This window comes from Vombatus ursinus, unplaced genomic scaffold (genome assembly GCF_900497805.2).
Source record: "Vombatus ursinus unplaced genomic scaffold, bare-nosed wombat genome assembly UNPS02014973.1, whole genome shotgun sequence".
Lineage (NCBI taxonomy): Eukaryota > Metazoa > Chordata > Mammalia > Diprotodontia > Vombatidae > Vombatus > Vombatus ursinus.
In genome coordinates this window covers 11,447,739-11,471,091 of record NW_020954751.1, presented here as the reverse complement: position 1 = coordinate 11,471,091, position 23,353 = coordinate 11,447,739, and the positions used below count along the sequence as shown (strand labels likewise).

Sequence of the window (23,353 nt, the reverse complement as noted above, 5' to 3'; positions counted from 1 at the left end):
CTCTCTCTCTCTCTCTCTCTCTCTCTCTCTCTCTCTCTCTCTCCCCCTTACTTTTTTTCTGGACTAGGCTACTGTCTCTTCATTTCTTTCTTTCCCCTGGTGGATTGGATTCAGTCACATCTCAATCTCTCCCTCTTTTGCCTTTTTTCTCCTTTCTAGTGATTGGGATTTGGAACTGGTAGAACTGGTAAGACATGTCACCTCATGTCAACTAAGATGTGGCGCCAATTTGCAGTCCTAGAAGGAAAGGATCATAGAACGCTAGAGCTAGAAGAGAGCTTAGAACCCAGAATTTTAGAACATGGAACTTTTGTGAGCCTGGAGCTGCTATTCTGAGCCAAAGCATCGCCAGAAAATGCTGTCATGACAGAGGGATGGGTATTTTGTTATAAGTCTGGTATGTTTGACTCCTGTGTGCTTGCTGAGACTGTTCTATATGCCAGGAGAATATTCCCTGTCTTTGTGGAATTTCTGTCCATCTTTTAAAGCCAAACTCAAATGCAGTTTCCTTCGTGCAGCCTTCCAGGATCCACTCCAAATACCCACTCAGGAACTCCTTTCCCCTCTCAGGATTCATAAAGCACTTTGTTTTATACCTCTAATGGACTTATCACACATTTTTTTGTTATTAAAAATATTTGGGTTAGTTTCTTATCTCTCCCATGAAACTATGAGTGCTAAGGATGGCATTTAATCTACATTATGTATTTACCATAACATGGGCTATGGTTTTTAATAAATATTTGTTTTACTGAAAATTCAAAACTTCTGGTATTTGACATGAGGAACTTACCTAGACACAAAAATTCTTGGATTCTATTGGTTTCCTTCCACTGTTTGCTAACAGAGGAAGGTAATGTGAAGGAGTCATTTCAATTCAGCACCTAAATGACCTAGGCCTACCCCAAGAGGCTGAACTGCCATAGTTACTTACACTGGACGCTGCTATTAGAAGGGAGTTGACCAAATCGTATGCCTTCCCCGGAAGTAGGGTTCACACACCAGGTATTGCTGCCAGATTCCTGGAGCTGGTTGTATTCTCCTGTCTAAAATAAAAATGTGACAGCTTTACTGCTTCTAAGCTGGTCACTTGGGTACCAAGGAGCCAAATCCAAAATGAGAGTTGGGCTTCTCAAAACTAAAAAACATTTATTCAAAAAAAAAGAAAAAACAAAAACAAAAACAAAAACAGTATTTGCAGGAGAACCTGACACCGGTATCCTGAGATGCCAGTGGGATTTGAGGTGCTACTTCATTGGAGATGGGGGTAATTTGTTTGTCAAAAGCAAATCATGCAGAAATGCAGCTTTCTAAATAGTTTCTCTGGCCTCCAGCGACACTGAAATGAATAACAGCAATAAAAATAGGATAAAATGTGCTGGAGTTTTTTTGTTCTAATTTAAGAAACGTGGAATCTTTCGCCCTCATTTCCCAAGCAGACCCATAAACTTTCAAAGTTGGAAAAGACTTTAGGGAGTGTCTTGTCCAAACTCCCCTATTTTACCAGAGGAAGAAACTGAGGCCCAGAAAAGAGAGGTGGTTTGTTCAAGGTCACACAACTCTACAAGAGTTGGGTCTACACTACAGTTCTCCTGACTAACCTCCTCTGAGCTCTCTCAGATGAGCCATCACCTCACCTTGATGTAACACTATATAGAAAGGCCATGTGGGAGAGCAGGAAGAGCCCTGGACTCTTAGTCAACAGACCCAAGTTCATACTTTGATGCTAACAGGTTGTGAGGAAAAGTCTCTTCACCTCTAAGCCTCATTTTCCTTAATGTGAAATGAATATAATAACATTTGTAGTACCCCACAGGGTTATTATGAATTAAGTGGTTTATAAACCTGAAAGTGCCATAGTGATTGGTCACTTAATACAAAATTCATGCTTTACAACAATCATGTGAGATAGATAATGCTTATATTGTTATCCCCATTTTACAGATGAAGAAACTGAGGCCCAGAGTAAATGGTAGACCTCAGACTTAAGCCTACCTCTCCTGGCTCTTGGTGAAGTACTTTTCCCACTATACCACACTATCTAATTTCCCCAAAGAAGTTAGAAAACTTCTAAGCTATTGGAAAAAATCCCCAATTGCATTAGCTTTCCTTTCCTCCAGTCATATGGCTTACCTCCAGACAGGATGGGGTGAATAGGTCTCCTGGAGAAGCATCATCTTCAGTACCCCCTCGTTCCCAGCTGGAAAGCAACCCATTGGTCCGAGATGTCTCACATGCTGAGGGACCTGTTGGAAATTTAAAGGCATCCTGAATTAAAAAGAATAGACTCCTTATTCACCAAGTTCTAAATAAAACAAAATTGTTTTCCTCCTGATTCTGCCTCTCTCAGATACTGGAGTGCCACTCTACTAATGACTAGAATGGAGTTGCATTGCTAGGGTCGCTTGACTGGCCAACATGGGCCAGTGTCCCATGTTCTACAAGGGTTTCTTCTAATAAAATTCCAGTCAATAAACGTTTATGAAGAACTTCCCAAAATTATCGAGTTTCAGAACTGGAAGGGACCCCAGCAGCCATCTAATTCAACCTATGCCCAAAAGGAATCCTTTAGTATAACATACCCCACAAGTGGTGAGCCAATCTCTACCAGAAGGCCTCCAATGTTGGACCACCTGAGACAGGTCATGCCACTTAGAAGAGTTCTGATTGCTAGGCAATTTCCCCCAACTACACATAACCCAAATCTGCCTCTTTGCCACTTCCATCCATCACTCCTGGTTCTGCTTTCTGTGGCCAAACAGAACAAATCAAATCCCCTTTATACTTGACTACCCTTTAAATACTTGAACACAACTATTATAGAAACTAGAGGCCAAGAGGGATGAAATGGATGTGATTAAGGTCCCACAAGGAGTAAGAGAATATTAATAATATTAATATAATAACTCATAAATATTAACATAATATTGATTAGAACCCAGGTCCTCTGACAACAAATCTAGAGCTGACTCCATTGTCCCATGTTATTGCATACAGTAGGCACCTTAATGGATATTTGTGGAAATGAAGTGAACTAAGCTGAACTGAACTGACTGAAATATCACTTAAGTCATGTTGGACAGTGGCTCCCAGAAACTGTCACTTACACTGTGGCAATCTTGTGGAACGAGCAGCCAAGGAGTCCACAACATACTTTCCCTTCTCATCCACACACCAGCAGTGCCCTAGAGAAAAATCAACAAAACCCAGGATTTAAGAATTTTCTTGTATTTGTTGTTATTGTTCAGGCATTTTGAATCCTGTCTGACTCTTCATGACCCCATTTGGGATTTTCTTGGCAACCATGATGGAGTGGTTTGCCATTTCTTTCTCCAGCTCATTTTACAGATGAGGAAACTGAGGCAAACAGGGTTAAGTGACTTGCCCAGGTCACATAGCTAGTAAGTGTCTGAGGACAGATTTGAACTCAGAAAGATAAGTCTTCTTGACTCCAGGCCCAGTGTTTTATCCACTGTGCCACTTAGCTGCCCACTGGTATTTGTATCATCCAATAAACAAGTTAACAAATACACCTTCTTGTCTTATGGATATACCAGTCAGGTGAAATCCCTTTTGAATCTTCTTTCCCCTAGCATATCAGAAATGTATAGTTCCAGTAGTCAGAAGAGACCTTAAGATAGCATCTAGCCTAACTCCCTACCTTCATATCTCTGTTTTGCTGATTTATAAGAGAGACAGCCCTGGCCTGGGAGTCAGGAGACCTGAATTCAAATTCCATCTCCACCAATTGCTGACTGTGTGACCTTGAGTAAATCACTTATCCTTCTGAGTCTTGTATCTATAAAATGGGAATAATAGTACTGATACCAGCTGCCAACAATAATGTTTTATGGTTTTACAAGGCACTTCAGGTCTCTTATCTCATTGACTGCCACAACAACCCTGTGAAGTAAGCAGGGACAAATATTATGACTCCCACTCTACAGGTAAGAAAACTAAGGCTCCAAAAAGTTAAATGATTTCTTCAAAGTCTCACAGCTATTAAGTAAAGGAGCCAGATCCTAGATCCTGGTGTTCTGGTTTCATATCTAATCCATCCTCCATTACACAAGGGTTTTAGTGAAGATCAAACAAGATGATATATGTAAAGAACCAATCAACCAAAGAACAATCTTTATTGAGCACCTACTGTGTGCCAGTCCCTGTGTTGGATTCTGGGGATACAAAAGCAAGAGTAAAACGGTACCTGCCCTCAAGGAGCTTACATTCTCATAGGGGAGACAACATGCATAAACAGGTATCAGCAAAATACATCTTTGCCTGATAGTAAGGGAAAGTTTTATGGAGAAGATAAGAATTGATTTGGACTTTTTAAAGATGGGCGGATATTGCATAGTATCAGACACTTACTAGCTGTGTGACCCTGGGCAAGTCACTTAACCTTGTTTGCCTCGGTTTCTTCATCTGTAAAATGAGCTGGAGAAGGAAATGGCAAACTACTCCAGTATCTCTGCCAAGAAAACCCCAAATGGGGTCAGAAAGAGTCATACGTGACTGAAAATGACTGAATAACAACAACAGCTACTGTATTGATGGAGAGAAAATAATCACTAAAAGGACCTTAGGGATCAAATAATCTAATTTCTTCATTTTGTAGAGAGGGAAACTGAGGGAGGCCCATAGGTTAAGGGATTTGCCCAAGGGCATAGTGGTAATAAGTGGCAGAGATAGGAATCAAAAGTCCAAGAACTCCAAATTCATCATTGTTTCCCTTGTATCATTACCGGTTGTAGGGATTGTATGATTGAAACCAGACTACAGAAGACTATGACCAGCAGACTAAGGAGTCAGAGGAAGAGAAGGAGAGGAAATGTGATAGAGAAGGATGAGCATAGTCTGACTGACATCCTAGATTTGGGGAAATCAGATTTCAAACAGGCCACAGAAGAGATAAGATATGGACTTTCTGTGGACTGAAATATGTCAAGGGAAGTCAGCCAGGAGGTATGGGAGGTAGTGAAGAATGAAATTCTGAGGACAGCGACACAATTCCAGTGACGGTGAAAAAGGGGATTTGTCCTAGAAGACCATTGTGGATCCATAAAGGACTTGTCGACCAATTTAGATTTTTAAAAGTAATATACAGAAGATAGAAGCAAGCCCAGATATCACACAGCATGACACATAGCAGTAAACTATTTTTACAATGTGGTAAAAATAGTTTCAAGAATGCTAAACTCAAGAGTCTGGCAAAAAAGACAAGGCCAATAAAAAATGTTTTTTTAAAGCTACATTGGAAGGAAAATAAGGATCAAAGAAGGTATAGAATCTTCGCTTGAGATGGATGGGACAATGATAACTGCCAATGGAAAGAAAGTAGAACAATTCAATTTTTACTTTGTTGCTATTTTTTCTACAAAGAGGAACGACTTTTACATTGGGAGTCTCAAAGCAAAAATGATCAATGGAGTTGTTATTCAAGATCATGAAGGGGATGATAAGGGAGAACCTAATTGCCCTAAATTAATTCAAATTAGTGGATGATCAACATCATTGGATCCTGAGAAACCTGATAGATGTGACTGTTGAGTCACTGTCAGTGATGTTTGAAAACATCAGGAAAACAGGAGAGGTACCACGAAATTGGAAAAGTAAAAATATTGTCTCAGTTAATGAAAGAGAAACAGAGAGAAGGGAAGGGAAGAGAAAAGAAGATAAGAAAAGAGAAGGAAAGAGGAGAGGAGGAGAGGGGAGGGGAGGGAAGGGAAGGAGAGGAGAACACAATCTAAAGGCCAGTGAGCTTGGTTTCCATTCCTGGCAGTTTTTGGTCTTCAAGCAGCGACCATGTGTTATACATAAAGGAGATTTGTTTGTTTCTGAGTCAGATTAGAAGACCACTAAGGTTCCTTCCAACTCTCAAATTCTTTGATATTATGATTCTGAGTTGCAGCTTATTATATAAACAATGGGAAACTAGTAAGTATTTTGGGGCAGAGGCAAGGACATTATGAATGAATAAGTGTTCATTGAGTATTTGGTTTGTGCCAGAAACAATCTGCTAAGAGCTGGGGGAAGGGTGGAAACCAGAATCCATGTCACTGCATTCTTTCAGAATCCAATGTTCTTTGTACTCTAGTTTGATACTCAATAAGGGCTTTCCTGGTGTTGTTCAACACAGTGGTTTTAAAGCAGAGCTAACATAAAATTAGAAATAGCCTCATAAGTTTGAAGTTTTGAATGGACACCCCATTCAGCTGCTTCAACAACACATATAAAGGATGGAAATGAATAGTGGGAAAACCAGCAATGCTTTCTTGAGCTAACAGCTCTCCCATAGAGAAGAAAATGTCACCAAGTTCAACCTCTCACAGCCAGCAACATGGCAGCACTCTGCCTGTCTAGAGTGCTGACATGCAAAAACATGAAAAGAGAGGACCATGAGGAATTGTCTCTTTTCTCCAGAGGCAAGTTCAATTCTGAAGGAACGTCAGACCACCACTTGGGAAGCTCTATCTAGCCTTGGCAAAACCCTTTCCTGTAGTGGACAGAAATGACCCCTTTCCTTCCCCAGGATGTCCAGAACTAATCCTAGCTCTTGAGGATAATTGGAGACCAAACCACTTGGACACTTGACCTTGTTTTCCCATTCTCACATGAGCCAGGTTTGTTTGACTTTTTAGGTGATTCATCACAAAAGCCAGTTACCCATAGGAAGAAAGCATGTCATGGGAAAAGTGTAATAGGAAAACAACTGTTCTTAGAGTTAGAAGATCTGGGTTCAAATCCTAGCTTTGCCACTAATTATTGCTATGACCTTGGTCAAGTCATCTAATTCCTCTAGGTCTCAGTTTCCTCATCAGAAAATAAGAAGGTCCTCTAAAAACCTTTCTACCTCAAAATCTATGCTTTTATGTTCTATGATTAGAGAGAAGTAGGATGATATTCTGCTTACACTATCATCCAAAAATATTCCATGGGACATTGGACATGGTGAAGGATTTAAGAAGGGAGAAATTGGAGTAGGGCTATAAAATGGATGCTCTTGATCATGAGTCTAGTTATAAATTTTTTTAGTTTTGATTTTAGTAATTAGGTCTCCATCTGTATCTCTACCTTAATTCAGATCATACTATCCCCTGTGTCTGAGAATCATTTCCCACCCTGGTTGTCTCAGAATATTCTAGAACCTCATATTTGGAAAAGACCACAGAAGTCATCTAGTTCAACCCCTACCTAAGAGGGGAGCTCTTCTAGAGAAACTGCTGATGGATGCAGCCAATGACTGTTGGATACAGATGTGGCTATAGGGTAAATCACACAGTATATTTCCCAGGCCTATCAATTTGCTCAACCAAATAAAATGAAGTTTAAATAAATATAAAGGTAGCAGCCCCTTTTGTAATAGCAAAGAACTGGAATCAAAATAGACATCCTTTGATTGAGGAATAGTTAAATAAATTTTAGTCTATGAATGTGATTCAATATTGTCATGTAATAAGAAATGATGACTATGAAGAATTTAGGGAAGCATAGGAAGAGATGTGAACTGATGAAGAGTGAAGTAATCAGAACCAAGAAAATGATATATACAAACACCACAATAATGCAAATGAAAAGAACAAAACAAACGAAATGGAAAGTTTGTAATTATAAAAACCAAGTTTGACTCTGCAGAAGAGCTGAGAAATCATATCTCCTTTCCAGAGAAATGTGAGAAATCACATGTTTCACCCCCTGCAGAAGTGGGAGAATGTGGGTATGGAATATTCCATTTACTGTCAGACTTGGCTGATGTATCAGTTAGTTTTACTAAGTTGTATTTTTTCCTTTTTTATTCTTTATTAAAGGGATGGATGGCTCACTGGGTAGAAGAGAGCAAGGGGATATATTTGACTACGAAAGTGACATAAAGACAAATGCTATTAATATTTTAAAATAAAAACATGAAGATTAAGAGCATTCTTGAAAGGAGTGAGATGTCACAAAAATCTAGTTGGTGATGAAGGGTGTGGAGGCAGGGGGTGTGCTGGTAAATGCTTAACAGCTGGCTCTCTGAAAAAAATATTCACACTTTTAAGTTTAATCTGTATTATTAACATTTTCTCCATCCATCACTTTCTTAAGTTTAGACAAAACAACAAATCAAGCCTTGATTTGTAGCATTTCCCAATTTCTAAAGTGTAAATAAAAATTGAAACTGAAAATTTCACCATCAGCTCTGAGCCTTTTCAGCCTGGCTCCAGCACACCCCTGGGTTGAGGTGAAGGTATCAGTGGTGCAGAATGTGGACCCATACCATCTTATGCTTTGATGATACATACTAGGTGGGAGGAAGTAGACAAAACCAGGAAACATATTTGTATGCACTTGGCAAGTTTGAGTAATGTGTTCCCATTTACCAAGGTTTACCATTTACCAAGTGATGATTCAGATTTAAGACTTCCTTGTAAAAATTTGAATTATCACTAAACAAATGCCTACATTACACAGAAAGAAGATGGGACATTAAAATATATGCTTTTGGCTGCCTCTCCAAATACAAAGAGGTGGGGGGTAATATGTGGGAGAACTACAGATGTGGAATCTCTCATATCCAGGCAAACATGGCTGCTTTGTTAGGTGGTTTTGCTGAATGGCTTTTTTCTCTTTCTTTTAGGGGATGACTCACTGAGTAGGAGAGAAAAATAGATCTCTTTGAAAATAAAAGGGATACCAACAAATGTAAACATATAAACATATAACTTATTAGTTATCGGTATAAAGATATCAATATTGATAAAAATAAGTTATTTTAATATCTTAAATATTAAACAAAATAAGATAAATAAAAGAAAATTGTGTGCATTTATATTTTTCAAAAAGCATTAAAATAGTTCCTCATTGTATTTTCTGTTTTCATTGTGTTTTCATTGCTAGCTTCCTACCTTGCTCTAATCTGGACTCAGAATTGGGGGAAGATAGAAATCATCTCCCTTTGCTCTTGCTATCTCCCTCCCAGAAATGGATCTGGTGTAGGAAAGGTGTATTTGTTATGTTGAGAGGGGAGCATTATGGTTTCTTACTGTCTGTATCTATGTACATATATAACAATAACTAGAATTTATATAGCAGTTAAAGATTTTCAGAGCACTTTACAAACATCTCATTTGATCCTCAAAATAACCTTGAAAATGGGTGCTATTATGATCCCTATTTAATAAAGGAAGAAATTGAAGCTAAGTCACTTGTCCAAGGTCACACAGCTAATAAGTGTCTGAGGTTGGATTTGAACTCAGGCTCAGCACCCTGTCTACTATGCCACCTAGATAAAACCCTAGAATGTTACAGCTGGTTGAGACCTTGGAACTCTGTTTTATAGTAGAGGAAATGAAAGTCTGGAGAAGGGAATTGTTATACCAAATGCCACACAGAATTACTCTAAGATTTTGTTTTTATTTTTTTAGTACCAACTGACAGAACCATTTCTCCCCCAAATTTCCCCAGCAGCCCTCCTGGTTGACTTCCCATCTAGAAGTAGCACAGAACTCCCAATATATTAGGTCTGAGACCAAATGCTTCTATTCTCCACACTTTCAGGATGGTTCCAAACATGTAAATAACATGCGATTTTCCATAGCAGCTCTGACCTAGGCTACCAAGTGGTAATAACAACACCATTATACCAAACAGCAAATGCCTTACCAGTACTTTCAGAGCACTGGAGAGGCTCCCAGTTACCCAATCCATCACACTGTGGGACATACGGCTGATATCCCAGGAGGGTAGCTTCTTTCACAGGGTTTCCCAGGGCAGAGTAGCTTCTCTGATAGAAGGAAAAAGCTGGAAAATTTGAAAAGAAAAAAAAATTATAAAAGAGAAAGCAATATGAGAGTTCATAGATATCATTAATTAAGAATTATTTTATATGTTTAATAGAAATGTATATGTAGAGCCTATATCAGATTGTATACTGTCTTAAGGAGGTAGGGAGGGAAGGGAAGAAAATTTAAAACTAAAAAGTATGTGGAAGTGATTGTTGAAAACTAAAAATAAATTAATAAAAAAAAAGAATTATTTTACCTTGGTCAAATTATTGGAAGGGGGAGGGGTAGCAATATAACAGAGAATTGTGGGCGTAGTTCTCTACGAGGGGCGGCTAATACTCCCAGATAATCTCACACATATCCTCATGGAGTTTACGGAGAAGACAGGTGCTAGGAAAGGGTTATCATGCAGCAATGGAATCCTACGGTAGACTACAAAGTGAAGTTTACCAGAAAAAAGCATAACCTCTTGAATGTCGGGGTCCTGGTGCAAAAGCCCGAGTGACTCTGGGCTAGTTATAGATCTGTGAGAATCTACCCCGGAAGATCTTTAGAAATGTTGGCCCTGATGGGTTGTTATAATAATTCAGCCTGACTCCAAAGAAGAGAGGATAACAATTTACCTCCCCTCCCTCCCTTCTTTGCAGAGGTGCAGAATGCGGCATACACTATTAAACTTGGTTAGAAGGTAGGTTAGTTTTTATGAACTGCTTCCCTCCTGCCCCCCCCACTTTTTTATTTTTTTTATTCTTTAAGGGATGGCTCTGAGAAGGGAAGGCATAGTGATATATCTAGAAATGAAGGGGATATAAAACCAAAAGGGATCCATAAAAAAATTTAAGAGAAATGTTTGTTCTATCACTTGAGAGGCCACATGCCTTAGTGGAAAGAACATTGGACTGAGAACCAAGAGCCCTGTGTTCTAGGTGTGGCTTTGACTCTATATCACCTTGATCAAGTGACTTTCCTTCTCTGTGCTTCAGTCTCCTCATTTCTAAATAAGGTCATTGAACAGAATGGCACCAGGGCTCCTCCCCACGCCAGCATTCTAAGACCAATGAACATTCAAATGATCTATCTCCCTAATGAAAAAGAGAGCAAGCTCTTCAGCTCCCTTGGCCAAGTGCGCTGCTTCAGATTGGGGATGGATGAGGTATCTTTGGCCTTCTTTTTACAGCTTTATAGAATAAAACTACTTTTGATAGATTTTAAGGTATAGTGTTATGTTTCTTTCAGGCCATTTTCCCACGCATAACCAAATTTAATCCTTACAACAGCTCTTCAGATAAGTTGTACAAGCACAAGAAGTTCTCATTTTCCCTGTCTCACCATTTCTTCTCAGGATCCTCTGAAGGATTGTCATCCGTATTACCCCACCTAACTGTGATATACTCCAAGGCTCTGTCCTAGGTCCCTACGTCTCTCCCGACGATTTCATCAACTACCGTGAATTCAATTATCACCTATATGTAAATGACTCCAAAATTTAGATATCCAGATCTACATATCTCTCCTGAGCTCCAGTCTTGTATAGCCAATTGACTATTGGACATTTCAAACTATATCCTGCAGACACCTCAAATACATGACTAAAACTGAACATACTACTCCCTGTCCCTTTTCTGAAGTTCCCTATTTCTGTCAAGGGGAGCACCATCCTTCCAATTACTCAGGTTTGCCATCTTGATGTTACCCTCAACTCATAGCCCATATCCATTAGAGTATAGGCTCTTAGAGGGCAGGGATGGTCTTTCTTTTTTATTAATTGTATCCTAACACTTAGCACAGTGCCTGGAACACAGTAGGCACTTATTAAATGTTTATTGAGTAATCAGTTGCCAATTCTTTTTGTTTTGATCTCCATGTTTCCTTTGACATCCATCTCTTTTCTGCCTCTCACTACTCATGTCTTCAGCATTTTTAGCATGGACTGAGATATCACTGGCCTCAGACACTTATCAGCTGTATGTCACTGGGAAAGTCACTTTGCCTCAGTTTCCAGCTGTAAAATGGGAATCATAACAGCACCTCCCTCCCAGGGTTGTTGTGAGCATCAAATTAGATGATAATTGTAAAGTACCTAGCCCTGTGCTTGGCACATAGTAAGTGCTATGTAAATATTAACTATAATTATTATTATTCCTGGTCTCACTGTATATTATTCCCTTCCTATACTCTGCGATTCCCCCTAAAATGGTATTTTTTTTTTCTGTTCCTCACAAACGGCCCTCCATCCCCCACCTCCATATCTTGCGGTGGTTGACCTCATGCCTGGAATGCATTTCCTTCTCATGTTTGCCTCAGTGAATCCCTTATGTTTCAAGACTGAGCTCTAGCCCCACCTTCTACATGAAACCTTCCCTGGTCCCCCATTTCTAGGGCCCTCCTTTCCAAATCTATCTTGTATTTTTTTGTCTCTGTCCCCTATAAATTTCTACAGAGTATATGTTATCTTCCTCAATAGAATGCAAGCTCCTTGAGATCAAGGGCTTTGTTTCTCCAGTGCCTGGCACGTAGTAGGTACTTAATAAATGCTTTCTGACTGATCATTACGTACTTTGCTATTTGTGAAACACTTTCCTGACAACAATTCTGTGAAGTAAATACTTTATCTCTTATTATTTCCATTTTACATATTGAAAAACCGAAGGTCGGAGAGTTTAAATTACTTACCCACGTCCATGTAACTAATAAGTGTTGGACTTGAGACTCAAACCTAGATTCCCCTTGCTCTAAATTCCACTACGTGAAAAGAAGCAGCCAGGACCGGGCAAGTCCTCCCAGGAAGAAGGGACTGCAAGTCCAGCCCACCCTGAAGAAGGCAGATTAGAGAAGCCCAAACCTGAGGGTATGGAGTAGGGCATAAGAAAGATCCCAAGACATACTAGACCGTGCTGCTCTTTGAAGGGCGTAATCAATCCCACGGAACAGCTTGTTTGAGAATGCCTCCCCAGATGGGAAGGAGACAGGACGGGAGAGCTCTTCATCGCTCAGCAGGATTCCCTTAGCCATCAGAAAACTCTCTTCCAATGCAAACTGGGAGCTGTTGGAAGCCCTGATGATCTCTTCCGCTTCTTCAATGAACTGAACAACTTGGAGTCTCGCCTCCTCACATGCACCAGGACCTGAGGAAATCCCACCAAAAAGAGCAGATTTAGCCAAAATTAAACACCCGATTATTCTTCCCAAGAATTTAGAAGATCATATGGATATTGTGCTGTTGATATTAGTATTATTAATGTAGACACACAGTATAGCGTAGCAGGTGGATAGCAGACCTTGTTGTCGGAAAGACCTAGGTTCAATTCCTGCCTGTAACAAACCTTAGCTCTCTGAGCCTGGACAGGTTAATTCACCTCTGAGTGCCCCAGTCAACTCTAGGAGACCATAAGTCATTGAACGGTTGCTGATCTCCATTGACAGAAGAGGTTTCCTTACCAGGAATTCCCAATACCAATGAAATTATAAATCTGGCATATATACATATATAATATTATATAAATATATGTATATATGTATATATAATCTGTATACGTGCATATAAAATGTTACATATCTCATGTATATGTTTATATATACATGTGTACATATCTGATAATAAAAGGATTTTCTGTAACATATAAGTATATAATAATACAATGTAAGTATACATAAGCATATAATAATATATTTATAAAAATAATAACAAAAGGATTGTCACTTGTCCCTAGACCATTTCTTTGTAAATTCCATTGAAAAGATGAAAAGAATTTTCACACAACAATATCTCACATTTATATAGAGCTTTAAGGTTTGCAAAGCACTTTAGAATATCTCATTTGATATCAGTGGTCATTCTACCACACCATGCAGCCTCTGTCTCATCCAGTTCTGTGTAACACATTTTAAGAGAAACATTAAGCAGGGAATTCGAGGCAGTGTAGTGTAATAGAGACAGAAAAATCAAGAGATAGGCATTTTAATCTTATACCCAACACTTGCAAGTTGGCTAGTAACTGGACAAGCCATTGAACATGCCTGAGCCTCAGTTTCTCCATCTGTAAAGCAGAAGTAATAACATTTACAGTATTTACCCCAGAGAACTGAGATAATGTATATAAAGCACTTTGCCAAGTCTAAGACTCTAACGTGTTTGACCTTTATTAAAAAAGAAAGAATGAAATGTAGCAGGATATCTATTACCATGCTAAATACATAATGAATTCCATTGAAATGAGAGGACACAAGAGTTCTTTACCACTCAGTCTGATTCTCTTTGCCGGCAGGAAACTGTCCCCTAAGGCAAGTTATCTCACTGATGTACATTATCTCATTTGATTCTTATGACAACTCTCTGAATGAAATACTGAGGTATTATTAGCCTCATTTTACAGATGGGGAAACCGAGGCTCTGAAACCTTAACTAGCTTGCTCAATTACTTATGTTTAGTGCTTATTATCTAGTTACTTACATGCAGGGACTTTGTTGGGTTTAACTTGTGTTCCTTTCAGTTCTTGCCCATTCTCATCAACACACCAACAACCTCTAAGTTCAAAATGGCCCAAGGGGGCACTGAAATCAGTGTAGCGCCCAGGATAATAACTGAGCTGTCCAGTCAGGAGTTGCCAGAATGTAAATGGATCAAAAAGAATGTCATCTCCGGACATTGTCACATTGCCTTCCAACACTTCAATTGGCACAGCTTGGAAGGAAGAGTAGCCAGTGAGGAGCGGGAAGATGTTCTGCTGGCCAGCCTCGTACAGTTTTTCAATGTAGTTGCTAAAGGTCTGAGATGTTTCTCTGTAGCTCACCATCTTTTGGATCAGCTCAGCTGGGGACAGTTCTTGGCCGCCAATGTTCTGGGTGATCCACCGCTGGTACCACTTGAAGGCTTGCTCAGGGGGCCCGTTGCATTGCACTCTTTTCCACTGGCCTTTGGAATTACACTGTGGGATATAGATGTCGGAGAGCTGGGGCAACAGGCTAGGCTCATCCAGAATGGCCTGGATGGTCTGTAAAAACATTTGTTCAGCTGCCAACTGACAAGTAGTTGGGCCTAGGGAAAAGAAAGAGCAACCAAGTCAGCTTAAGAGATGCTAAGCATGAAAGGCCAAAGAGAAGCCACTGAATTGGTGGGAGAGGAAGAAAAAAGCTAGGGCATGAAACTAGGTAACCTAGGCTAGTATAAATGGTGAGATCATTTTTCTTGTGACTCACAAATCATCACTAGATTATACTGATAATAAAAACCATCAATAAAAAATGCTAGTGACATTAATTTATTTTAATTTTCATTAATAGGATTTATATAGCACTTTAAGGTTTGCAAAGTACTTAGAAAATTAATTATCTCATTTTATACTTATAATAATCCTTGAAAGTTGGTGCTTATTATTATCTCCACTTTAGAGATGAGGAGACCAAGGCAGACAGGGGTTAAGTGACTTGCCCACAGTTACTCAGCCGGTAAGTATCTGAGGCTTGATTTGAACTTAGTTTTTCCTAACTCCAGGTCAAACACTCTATTTACTGAACCACCTGTCATTGGGTAGCATATATTTCAGGTTTTATAAGGTGTGTGCTATATTTTAGGATTTACAAAGTGAAACAACCCTATGAGGTAAGTAGTCTAAGTACTATTTTACCCGTTTCATCCATTCATCATTCATCCATCCATGCATCCATTTAAGTAACTAATTGATTTTGTTCAATTTTCTTTTCAGTTCCAAATTTTTCCCCTCACCCCACTCCTCCCACAGCCATTGAGAAGGCAAGAAATATTAAACCCATTACAACATTGTTCCATTTTACAGATGAGGAAGCTGGGGTAAGCAGGGTTAAGTGACTTTCCCAGGGTCCCATAGCTAACACATGCCTGAGACCAGATTTGAACCACTCCAGGCCCAGCACTCTATCCACTGTGCCACCTACTGGCCCTGTTTACAGATCAGTACTCCAGAGATAGTTTTGGATGTTTCCTCCCTCCATGAATACAAATTGCAACTCTTCTATATCACATTTAAGAAATATTTATTTATTGACCGTTTGGCTCATGAGTTACCATGGTTGAAAAATTTCAACACCCTGAAACCAATGTGATGATGAGAGTCTCCAAACTTTGTTAGACCAGCCTTCAGCAAAAAATAAATAAATAAATAAATAGATATAATATTACTGGCAGGCTAACACAGTAGACTTATAGTGGGGAAGACCTGGGTTCAATTCTCACCTCAGTATTTATTAGCTGTATAACCCTTGGCAAGTCACTTATCAGTTTCTTCATCTATAAAGTGGGGATAATAATACCACTTATCTTATAGGGTTATTAGGAGGATCAAATTAAACAATTTCTATAAGGGGTTTCTCAAACCTTAAAGTACTATGCAAGCTATTATACTAAAACAAGCTACTATTAATATTAATCATCCATCCCTGAGGTCATTAGATTGTAAGCTCCTTGAGGGCAGGGACTGTCTTTTGCCTCTTTTTGTATCCCCAGAGCTTGGCACAATGCCTGGCATAGAGTAGGCGCTTATTAAATGTTTACTGATTGATATTCAATTCTGTCCATCTTGGTAAACCTGACAAGGTTTTCAAATGAACCTTAACAGGGTTTTAAAGAAGGCAACTCGTGGAAGTATGATATAATGGGGAAAAGTATTGGATTTGGAATCACAGAATTTCAGAATTGTAAGGCATGTCCTAAGCTCTGAATTCTAGTTCTGCTGCTTACCAATTTAATGACACTGTGAAAGGCGCCTTCTTTCTTTCCTTTCCTTATCTATAAAATAGGCTTTATTTTCCTTATCGATAAAATAGGAGGATTATACTAGATCAGGGGTGGGGAACCTGGGACCTTGAGGCCACATGTGTCCTTCTAGGGCTCAGGTATGACCTTGTGACTGAGTCCAAGTTTTACAGAACAAATTATTTTATTAAGGGGATTTGTTCTGTGAATTTGGATTCAATCAAAGGGCCACAGTTGAGGACCTAGAGGGCCACATGTGACCTCGAGGTGCAGGTTCCCCACCCCTTCACTAGATGATCTTTGAGGTCCCTTACAGCTCTAAAGTTTTTGTTTCTGTTTTTGTTTTAATTTTAAAGCAATTGGGGTTAAGTGACTTGACCAGGGTCACACAGCTAGTAAGCGTCAAATGTTTGGTCTGAGGCCACATTTGAACTCAGGTCCTCCTGACTTCAGGTCCGGTGCTCTATCCACTGCACCACCTAGCTGCCCTTTTATAGCTCTAAAGTTGATGATCCCTTAAGAAGGGTCTGATAGCTTTTAAAGCCGGGTGACTTACATTGCTTGGGTTCTCCATTCACTGTTTCAGTTCTAGGAATGGCTTGACCCTCAGAATTAACACAGTAACAACCCGAATCAGAACACTGCACCGGCAGGAAACTTCCATCACTTGAACAGGAAGGGACAGAAAGACTTGCCCCTGCAGGCAGGCTTCTCATTAAAACTTGTGCCCGTCCCCTTTCTTTCTCACATTCAGTGGGGCACCTGGGACGCTGGCCTCGAATCCTTGTATGTGGGAGCTCCCCGCCCTGGGGATCCACACACCAGCACTCGCCAGCAAAGCATTGAACTTGGTCATAACTCCCCTCTTCGGTGCACGTGGGAACAAACAGTTCACTGGATGGCTGTTCACAGGCCTGGGAGTTGAGGGCCAGTTTCACTACATCACCTAGACTTCTGGCTACATTTTTTGGGACTGAAATCACACTCTTCAAGAAGAGAAGAAACTCTGGTAGCTCCAGAACAGAGGCAAGAAATTTTAGCCTGTTTTGGTTTTCCTGTAAATTAATCTTCTGGCCAAAGCTGCCCACAATTGCTTGATTCAGATTCAACCTTTTCTTTGAATCTCCAGGAACCTCTTCATCACGGATAGAATCTTGGCCAACTAATAGCTGTTTGGTCAGTTCGACTAAATCTCCTTTGTTCTCTATTACTTCTAGGCCAATTTGCTGAAAAAACTGGGTAAAGTTGAATGTGCTCTTGGCACCAATGGCTCCAGATAAGTTAAATCGGCTTATGTTCTCCAAGAATTTCCCTCCAAAAAGGTTCTGTTGGAGTCGCTTTGGGTCAGTAGTGAACTGGAGGGCAAGTAGAGCTAAGTCCCTGGAGGGGAATATCGCCCTAATGGCTTCGATGAGGACAGTTTCCAAGGGGAAGAGCTGCTTAGCATCTCCCCTTTCAGTGAGAGGGAGCAACAGTCCGGAGTCCACAAACAGCTCTTTGAAAGAAGGCGGGCAGGATTTGCCAAACCCGGCAACTTTCTGAGATTCTTGTCTTTCTTCTGGGGCGAAGAATAAACTACGTTGGCTGAAGCGTCCACCAGGCCCAAAGAAGAGCTTGGACAAAGCCTGCTGCCTCTCTGAGACACAGGATCGTTCTGCATCTGGAACAGGACAAAGAAAAGCAAGAGAAGACAAGCTCAGGATGGCCAACACCACCTTCACCCCTGAGAAATCCTTTGAGAGTCTCAGTTCTTTCTTTTAGGAAGTTGCAATGGGTACAGCCAGAGAGTTAATAAAAGGGGCACTCCTCCATTTAACACCAGGATTGCTTTTTGCATTTTGGCTACATCCATGGCAAGTGTTTTGTGGTGGAAAGGGTGCTGGATTTGAAGTCAGAAGAACTGAGTTCAAATCTTGTCTCTGCTGCTTAGTATCTGTGTGACCGCAAGCAACACCTCTCTGCCTTAGTTTGCTCGTCTACACAATGATAGAGTTGAACTAGAGAGCCTCTGAGGTCCATTCTAGTTATAAATCTGTGATCCTATGACCTCATGCTCTCCAATAATAAAGACTGCATGCTCATTACACTGTACTGGGATTGTCAGTTGATGGCAAAGCAGACACTTTGCCTTGTTCCAAAGTGAGGCTGCATGAGCCCTGTCTAGTGGCTAGAAGACTGAGCCCAATTCCCCAGTTAATATTCCATACCACTTGTCTCATGAAGAATCTTCTTTTCCCAATAATCCCTCCCTTATCCCTTGAACTATCGAGAGTTGCTGAAGAGCCAAGAAATTGAGCAGATTTGAATGAATTTAAGTTTATAGCACAAAATTTCAGAGAGACCCTTGATGCTTTTTAACAATCCTTCATTTCTCCTTCCTGAATTTGTGACTTCCCCAGGGTTAAATGACATAGCCTTAATTGTACTTAGCACAGTGCCTGGCACATAATAGGTGATTAGTAAATGTTGATTGATTGATAGTCAGTATGTATTCGAGATAGAATGTGAACATAAGACTTCTTCCTGAGTCCAAGTCAGTTCTCTAACCCCTATTTCCATCTGTGATTGCGCAGACCTTCAGTGGCACTGGATGGTTCCTCTTCCCTGTCTTTAAATGTGGGAATTTGTTTGGAACCTTCTTGTCCTCTCTTTCTACATGGCTCTCACTTTCGCCTCTCTGCAGATGAGCCCCAAATCTATTTCTCTAGCCTCTGTGCTAAGATCCAGAACCGCACCTCCTACTCCTTAAAAGACACCTTGACCTAGTGGCCCCACTGGCACCTGAAACTCAGTGTATCCCAAACTGAGCTTTTTACCATCTCCTTCCTTCATACTTGGTCCTACTTCTGACATCATTCAACTTCCTATGTTTGGAAATTTGATGTTTTCCCTTCAACGTCACTTTTGACATCTGATTATAAATTCTACCTTCAGAATATCTCTCAAGTCTTTCCCTTTCTCTTCATTCCCATTATTACCACCCTAGGAAAGTCCTATTTCCCCTCACATCCCACCTTCATTCCTTCTTTCCTTATTCCAAATCACCCTTCATAACACTACTAAACTAATCTTTCTTCTACACCAATATGACCTTTGACTCTCCTAGTCAAAACCCATCAGTGGCTCACTCCATGTTGCCTCCTGAATAAAGTTCAAGCTCAGTCTGTCATTCCAGGTGCTCACAATCTGCAGTCACCCTCAATCTCTCCCTTTGTCCCATATTTCCTTCTCCAGCTAAATGTGATCCCTCACTTCTCTACACTCCACACTCGCTGACTTCTTTGTCTTCAATCAAGCTAATCTTTACCCTGGAAATGCCTTTCACTCTCACTTCTTCCTCTGGTTATATTCCTACCCATCCTTTCAAACGGGACTCAAATGCTACCTCCTCCAAGAAGACTTTCTTGATCACAGTTGACTGTGGGTTTTTCCCCATCACTTTTTTTACGCCTCTTTTGGAACGACTTAGATAACGTTGATGTAAGAGTTCCATCCCCGTACTAGTCCTTAAACTCCATGAGGGAATATATTGTGCTTTAGCCTCTTCAGGTCCCCCTGAAGGTGAATGTTTTTCCCCTCTGTTGATTATCGACAATTTATTCTTCTGTGTCTTATTTGTTGTCTGCATCTTTTCTGTCCCTAGACTTTGAGCTCCTTGAGAGAAGGGACTGGATTTTTTGTTTGTTGGTTGGTTGGTTTGGGGTTTTTTGCCTTTCTTTGTATTTCCAGAACTTAGCACAGTGTTCGGTACACAGTAGGCACTTAATAAAGGGGGAAAAGGGAGGGAGCAAGGGAAGGGAATGGACATTTACACAGTGATAGGGCATTGGGCCTGGAGTCAAGAGCACCTGAATTCAAATGTGACCTCAGATTAGCTGTGTGACCCTGGACAAGTCACTTAACCCTGTTTGCCTCAGTTTCCTCATCTGTAAAATAAGCTGAAGAAGAAAGTAGCAAACCACTTTAGTATCCTTGCCAATAAAACCCAAAATGGGGTCATGAAGAGTCAGACATGACTGAAAAATGACTAAAAGTCCCCAAAACTAACAATGTTCTAGTCACTATGCTAAGTGTTTTTTACAAATATTATCTCATTCAAACCTAACAACAATCCTAGGAGGTAAGTGCTGTTATTATCCCCATCTTACAGTTGAGGAAACTAAGGCAAATAGATGTTAAGTGACCTGCCCAGGATCACAAGCTAGTAAGTTACTGAAGTTGGATTTGAACTCAGGTCTTCCTGACTCCAGGCCCGGTGCTCTATCCACTGCACCACAAGCTGCTAAATGTTATTTCAAATATCTAATTGAATAATAAACTATTCAAGCTTTATTTCTTCTCCAGTATTTGGAACAGGAATCTGCAAATAGCAAGTGCATAATAAATATTTACTGAATTGAATAATCAGAACTCCTTCTGCAATTTAATCTAACACACATTTTAAAGTGCCTACTGTGTGAATCATGCTTAATATTGATAGGAACCATTTAGAACTTGCTCTCTAAAAGCCTATAATTGAGTGGGGGGGGAGGGGAAAAACTTTTACAAAAGTATACTAGAAGAGGTTGTAAGAGGAGTGTAATAGAGAAGTGTCAGAAAGGCATCATGGCTGTAATAAACCATTCAGCTTGTAGTTATAGATTAGTATCTATTGGTATGCAATTATCGAGTTTACATCTGGAAAGGACCTTACAATCTTATCCAGTCCCTTAATTGTACATGTGATAAAACTAATGGCAAAGAAGATTAAGAGTAAATACTTTCACTGGAATTTGAACCAGGACCCTCTGACTCTGAATCCAGTCCTTTTTCCTCTGTTTTGTTTCTTTGGGATAAAGTACTGCGTCAGGGGTCAGGAAGACCCGAGTTCAAATCTAGCCTCAAGCACTTACTAATCAATAAACATTTATTAAGAGCTTATTGTGTACCAGGCACTGTACTAAGTGCTGAGAATACAAAAAGAGGCAAAAGACAGTCCCTGTCCTCAAGGTGCCTAAAATATAACTGGGGACATAACAATCAACACATATGTACAAATAAGCTATATGTGTATTAAATAAGAAGCAATTAACAGAGGGAACGGATTAGAATTTGGAAGAGTTAGGAAAAGCTTCCTGCAAAAAGATGAGATTTTAGGTGGGACTTAAAGGAAGCCAGGGAGGTGGAATTGAGGAGGGAGAATATTCCAGGCATGGTAGAGAGTCAGAGCGAATGCCCAGAGCTGAGACATGGATTGTCTTGTTTGTGGAACAGTCAGGATGCCAGAGTCACCAGATCAAAGTGTATGAGTCAGGAAGTAAGGTGTAAAAAGACTAGAAAAGTAGGAGGAGGCTAGCTTATGAAGGACTTTGAATGCCAAACAAAGGAGTTTGTATTTGATCCCAGAGGCAACAGGGAGCCACTGGAGTTTTTGAGTGGGGCGGGAGGGGAGTGACATAATTGGACTTGAGATTTAGGAAAATCATTTTGACAGCTAAATGGAGGATGAAATGGAATGGGGAGAGACTTGAGGCTGGCACACATCATCAGTTATTGCAATAGTTCAGGTGTGAAGTGATGAGAGGCCTACATCACTTTGGTGGCAGTGTCAGAAGAGAGGGGCACAAATAGGAGGGGAAATTGCAAAGGTGAAATTGCCAGGCCATGGCAACATCTTGGATATGGAGGGTGAGAGATAGTGAAGAGTCCAGGGTGACACCTAGTTGTGAGCCTGAGGGACTGGGAGGATGGTCGCATCCTCTACAACAATAGGGAAGGTAGGGGTAGGGCAAAAAAAGGGAGTAGTTAGGGAGAAAGGTAATGTGTTCAGTTTTGGACATACTGAATTTTAGATGTGTACTGGATATAAAGTTCAAGATGTATGAAAGGCATCCAATTCAATATGTCTGAAAGTTGGAGATGCCAGATTGGAGGTCAGTAGACAGCCTGGGGCAAAATTTGAGAAGCAGCATAGAGATGGTAATTAAATTCATGGGAGCTGATGAGATCACCAAGTGTATAGTATAGAAGGAGAAGAAGACCCAGGTTCACACTTACTAACTGTGTGAATTTGGAGAAGTCATTAAACCTCTGTCTGACTCAGTTTCCTTAAGTACTTAAAAAAAAAAAGGATAATAATAATTCCTCCTCCCAGGGTTGGTTACCCCGGAATTTCCTTAAAATTGTGCAAAAGTTGAATGAGCTGTCTCAGATATTAGTGAGTTCGTTATCATTGGAGGTTGTAGAATCATAGATTTAGAGCTGGAAGGGACCTTTGGGCATCAAGGCCAACCCTCTCATTTTACTGATGAGGAAACTAAGGCACAGAAAGACCTTGCCCTAGGTCACATAAGTAGTGTCTGATGTACAAGTGGAGCACAAGTCTTCCTAATCCAAATTCCAAAACGTGTGTCCTATCCATCATACTAGAGGCTAGATGACCACTGGCCCAGGGATGCTGTGTACATAATATTTATGCATTGGCTATTGGTTAGACAAGATGACCTTTGAGGTTCCTTCCAGACCTTCAATTCTATGATAATGTAAAAGAATCAATGAACATAATCTAATGGGCTAAGCTAAATCGGTCAGAAGAAAATCATACCACAGGATGGTAACTTCCCCTGCTGTCGAGTCCCATAGATTTCTTTCCCATCGGCATCCACACACCAGCACAGTCCTCCCTGTTGGCACTGTACTGGCTGATAGTCTCCATTGTCCCTGCAGGATGGAGTATAGGCATGCCCAAAGCTATCTGCTGCCAACCTCTCAACCTCACACTTTGTTGGACCTGTGGAAAAATCCATACAATGAAGAGGAAAATTCTGAAAAGAGTTTCAACATGTGTTGCATTGCATTTGGCAAGATCCTAGTTAGAGATAG

At 40.3% G+C, this 23,353-nt stretch overlaps 1 protein-coding gene across 1 annotated transcript in view; it reads right to left on the bottom strand.

The window, feature by feature from the left end:
• Positions 1-23,353, bottom strand: part of TG (thyroglobulin) — a 371,783-nt gene that overhangs the window by 329,943 nt on the left and 18,487 nt on the right. The window contains exons 8-15 of the mRNA XM_027845510.1: positions 23,076-23,261; positions 17,049-18,152; positions 14,216-14,800; positions 12,650-12,889; positions 9,643-9,780; positions 3,108-3,185; positions 2,134-2,246; positions 935-1,046 (exon numbers count right to left, since the gene is read on the bottom strand). Coding sequence (XP_027701311.1) covers positions 935-1,046; positions 2,134-2,246; positions 3,108-3,185; positions 9,643-9,780; positions 12,650-12,889; positions 14,216-14,800; positions 17,049-18,152; positions 23,076-23,261 — 2,556 coding nt within the window. The remainder of the gene's footprint in view (positions 1-934; positions 1,047-2,133; positions 2,247-3,107; positions 3,186-9,642; positions 9,781-12,649; positions 12,890-14,215; positions 14,801-17,048; positions 18,153-23,075; positions 23,262-23,353) is intronic.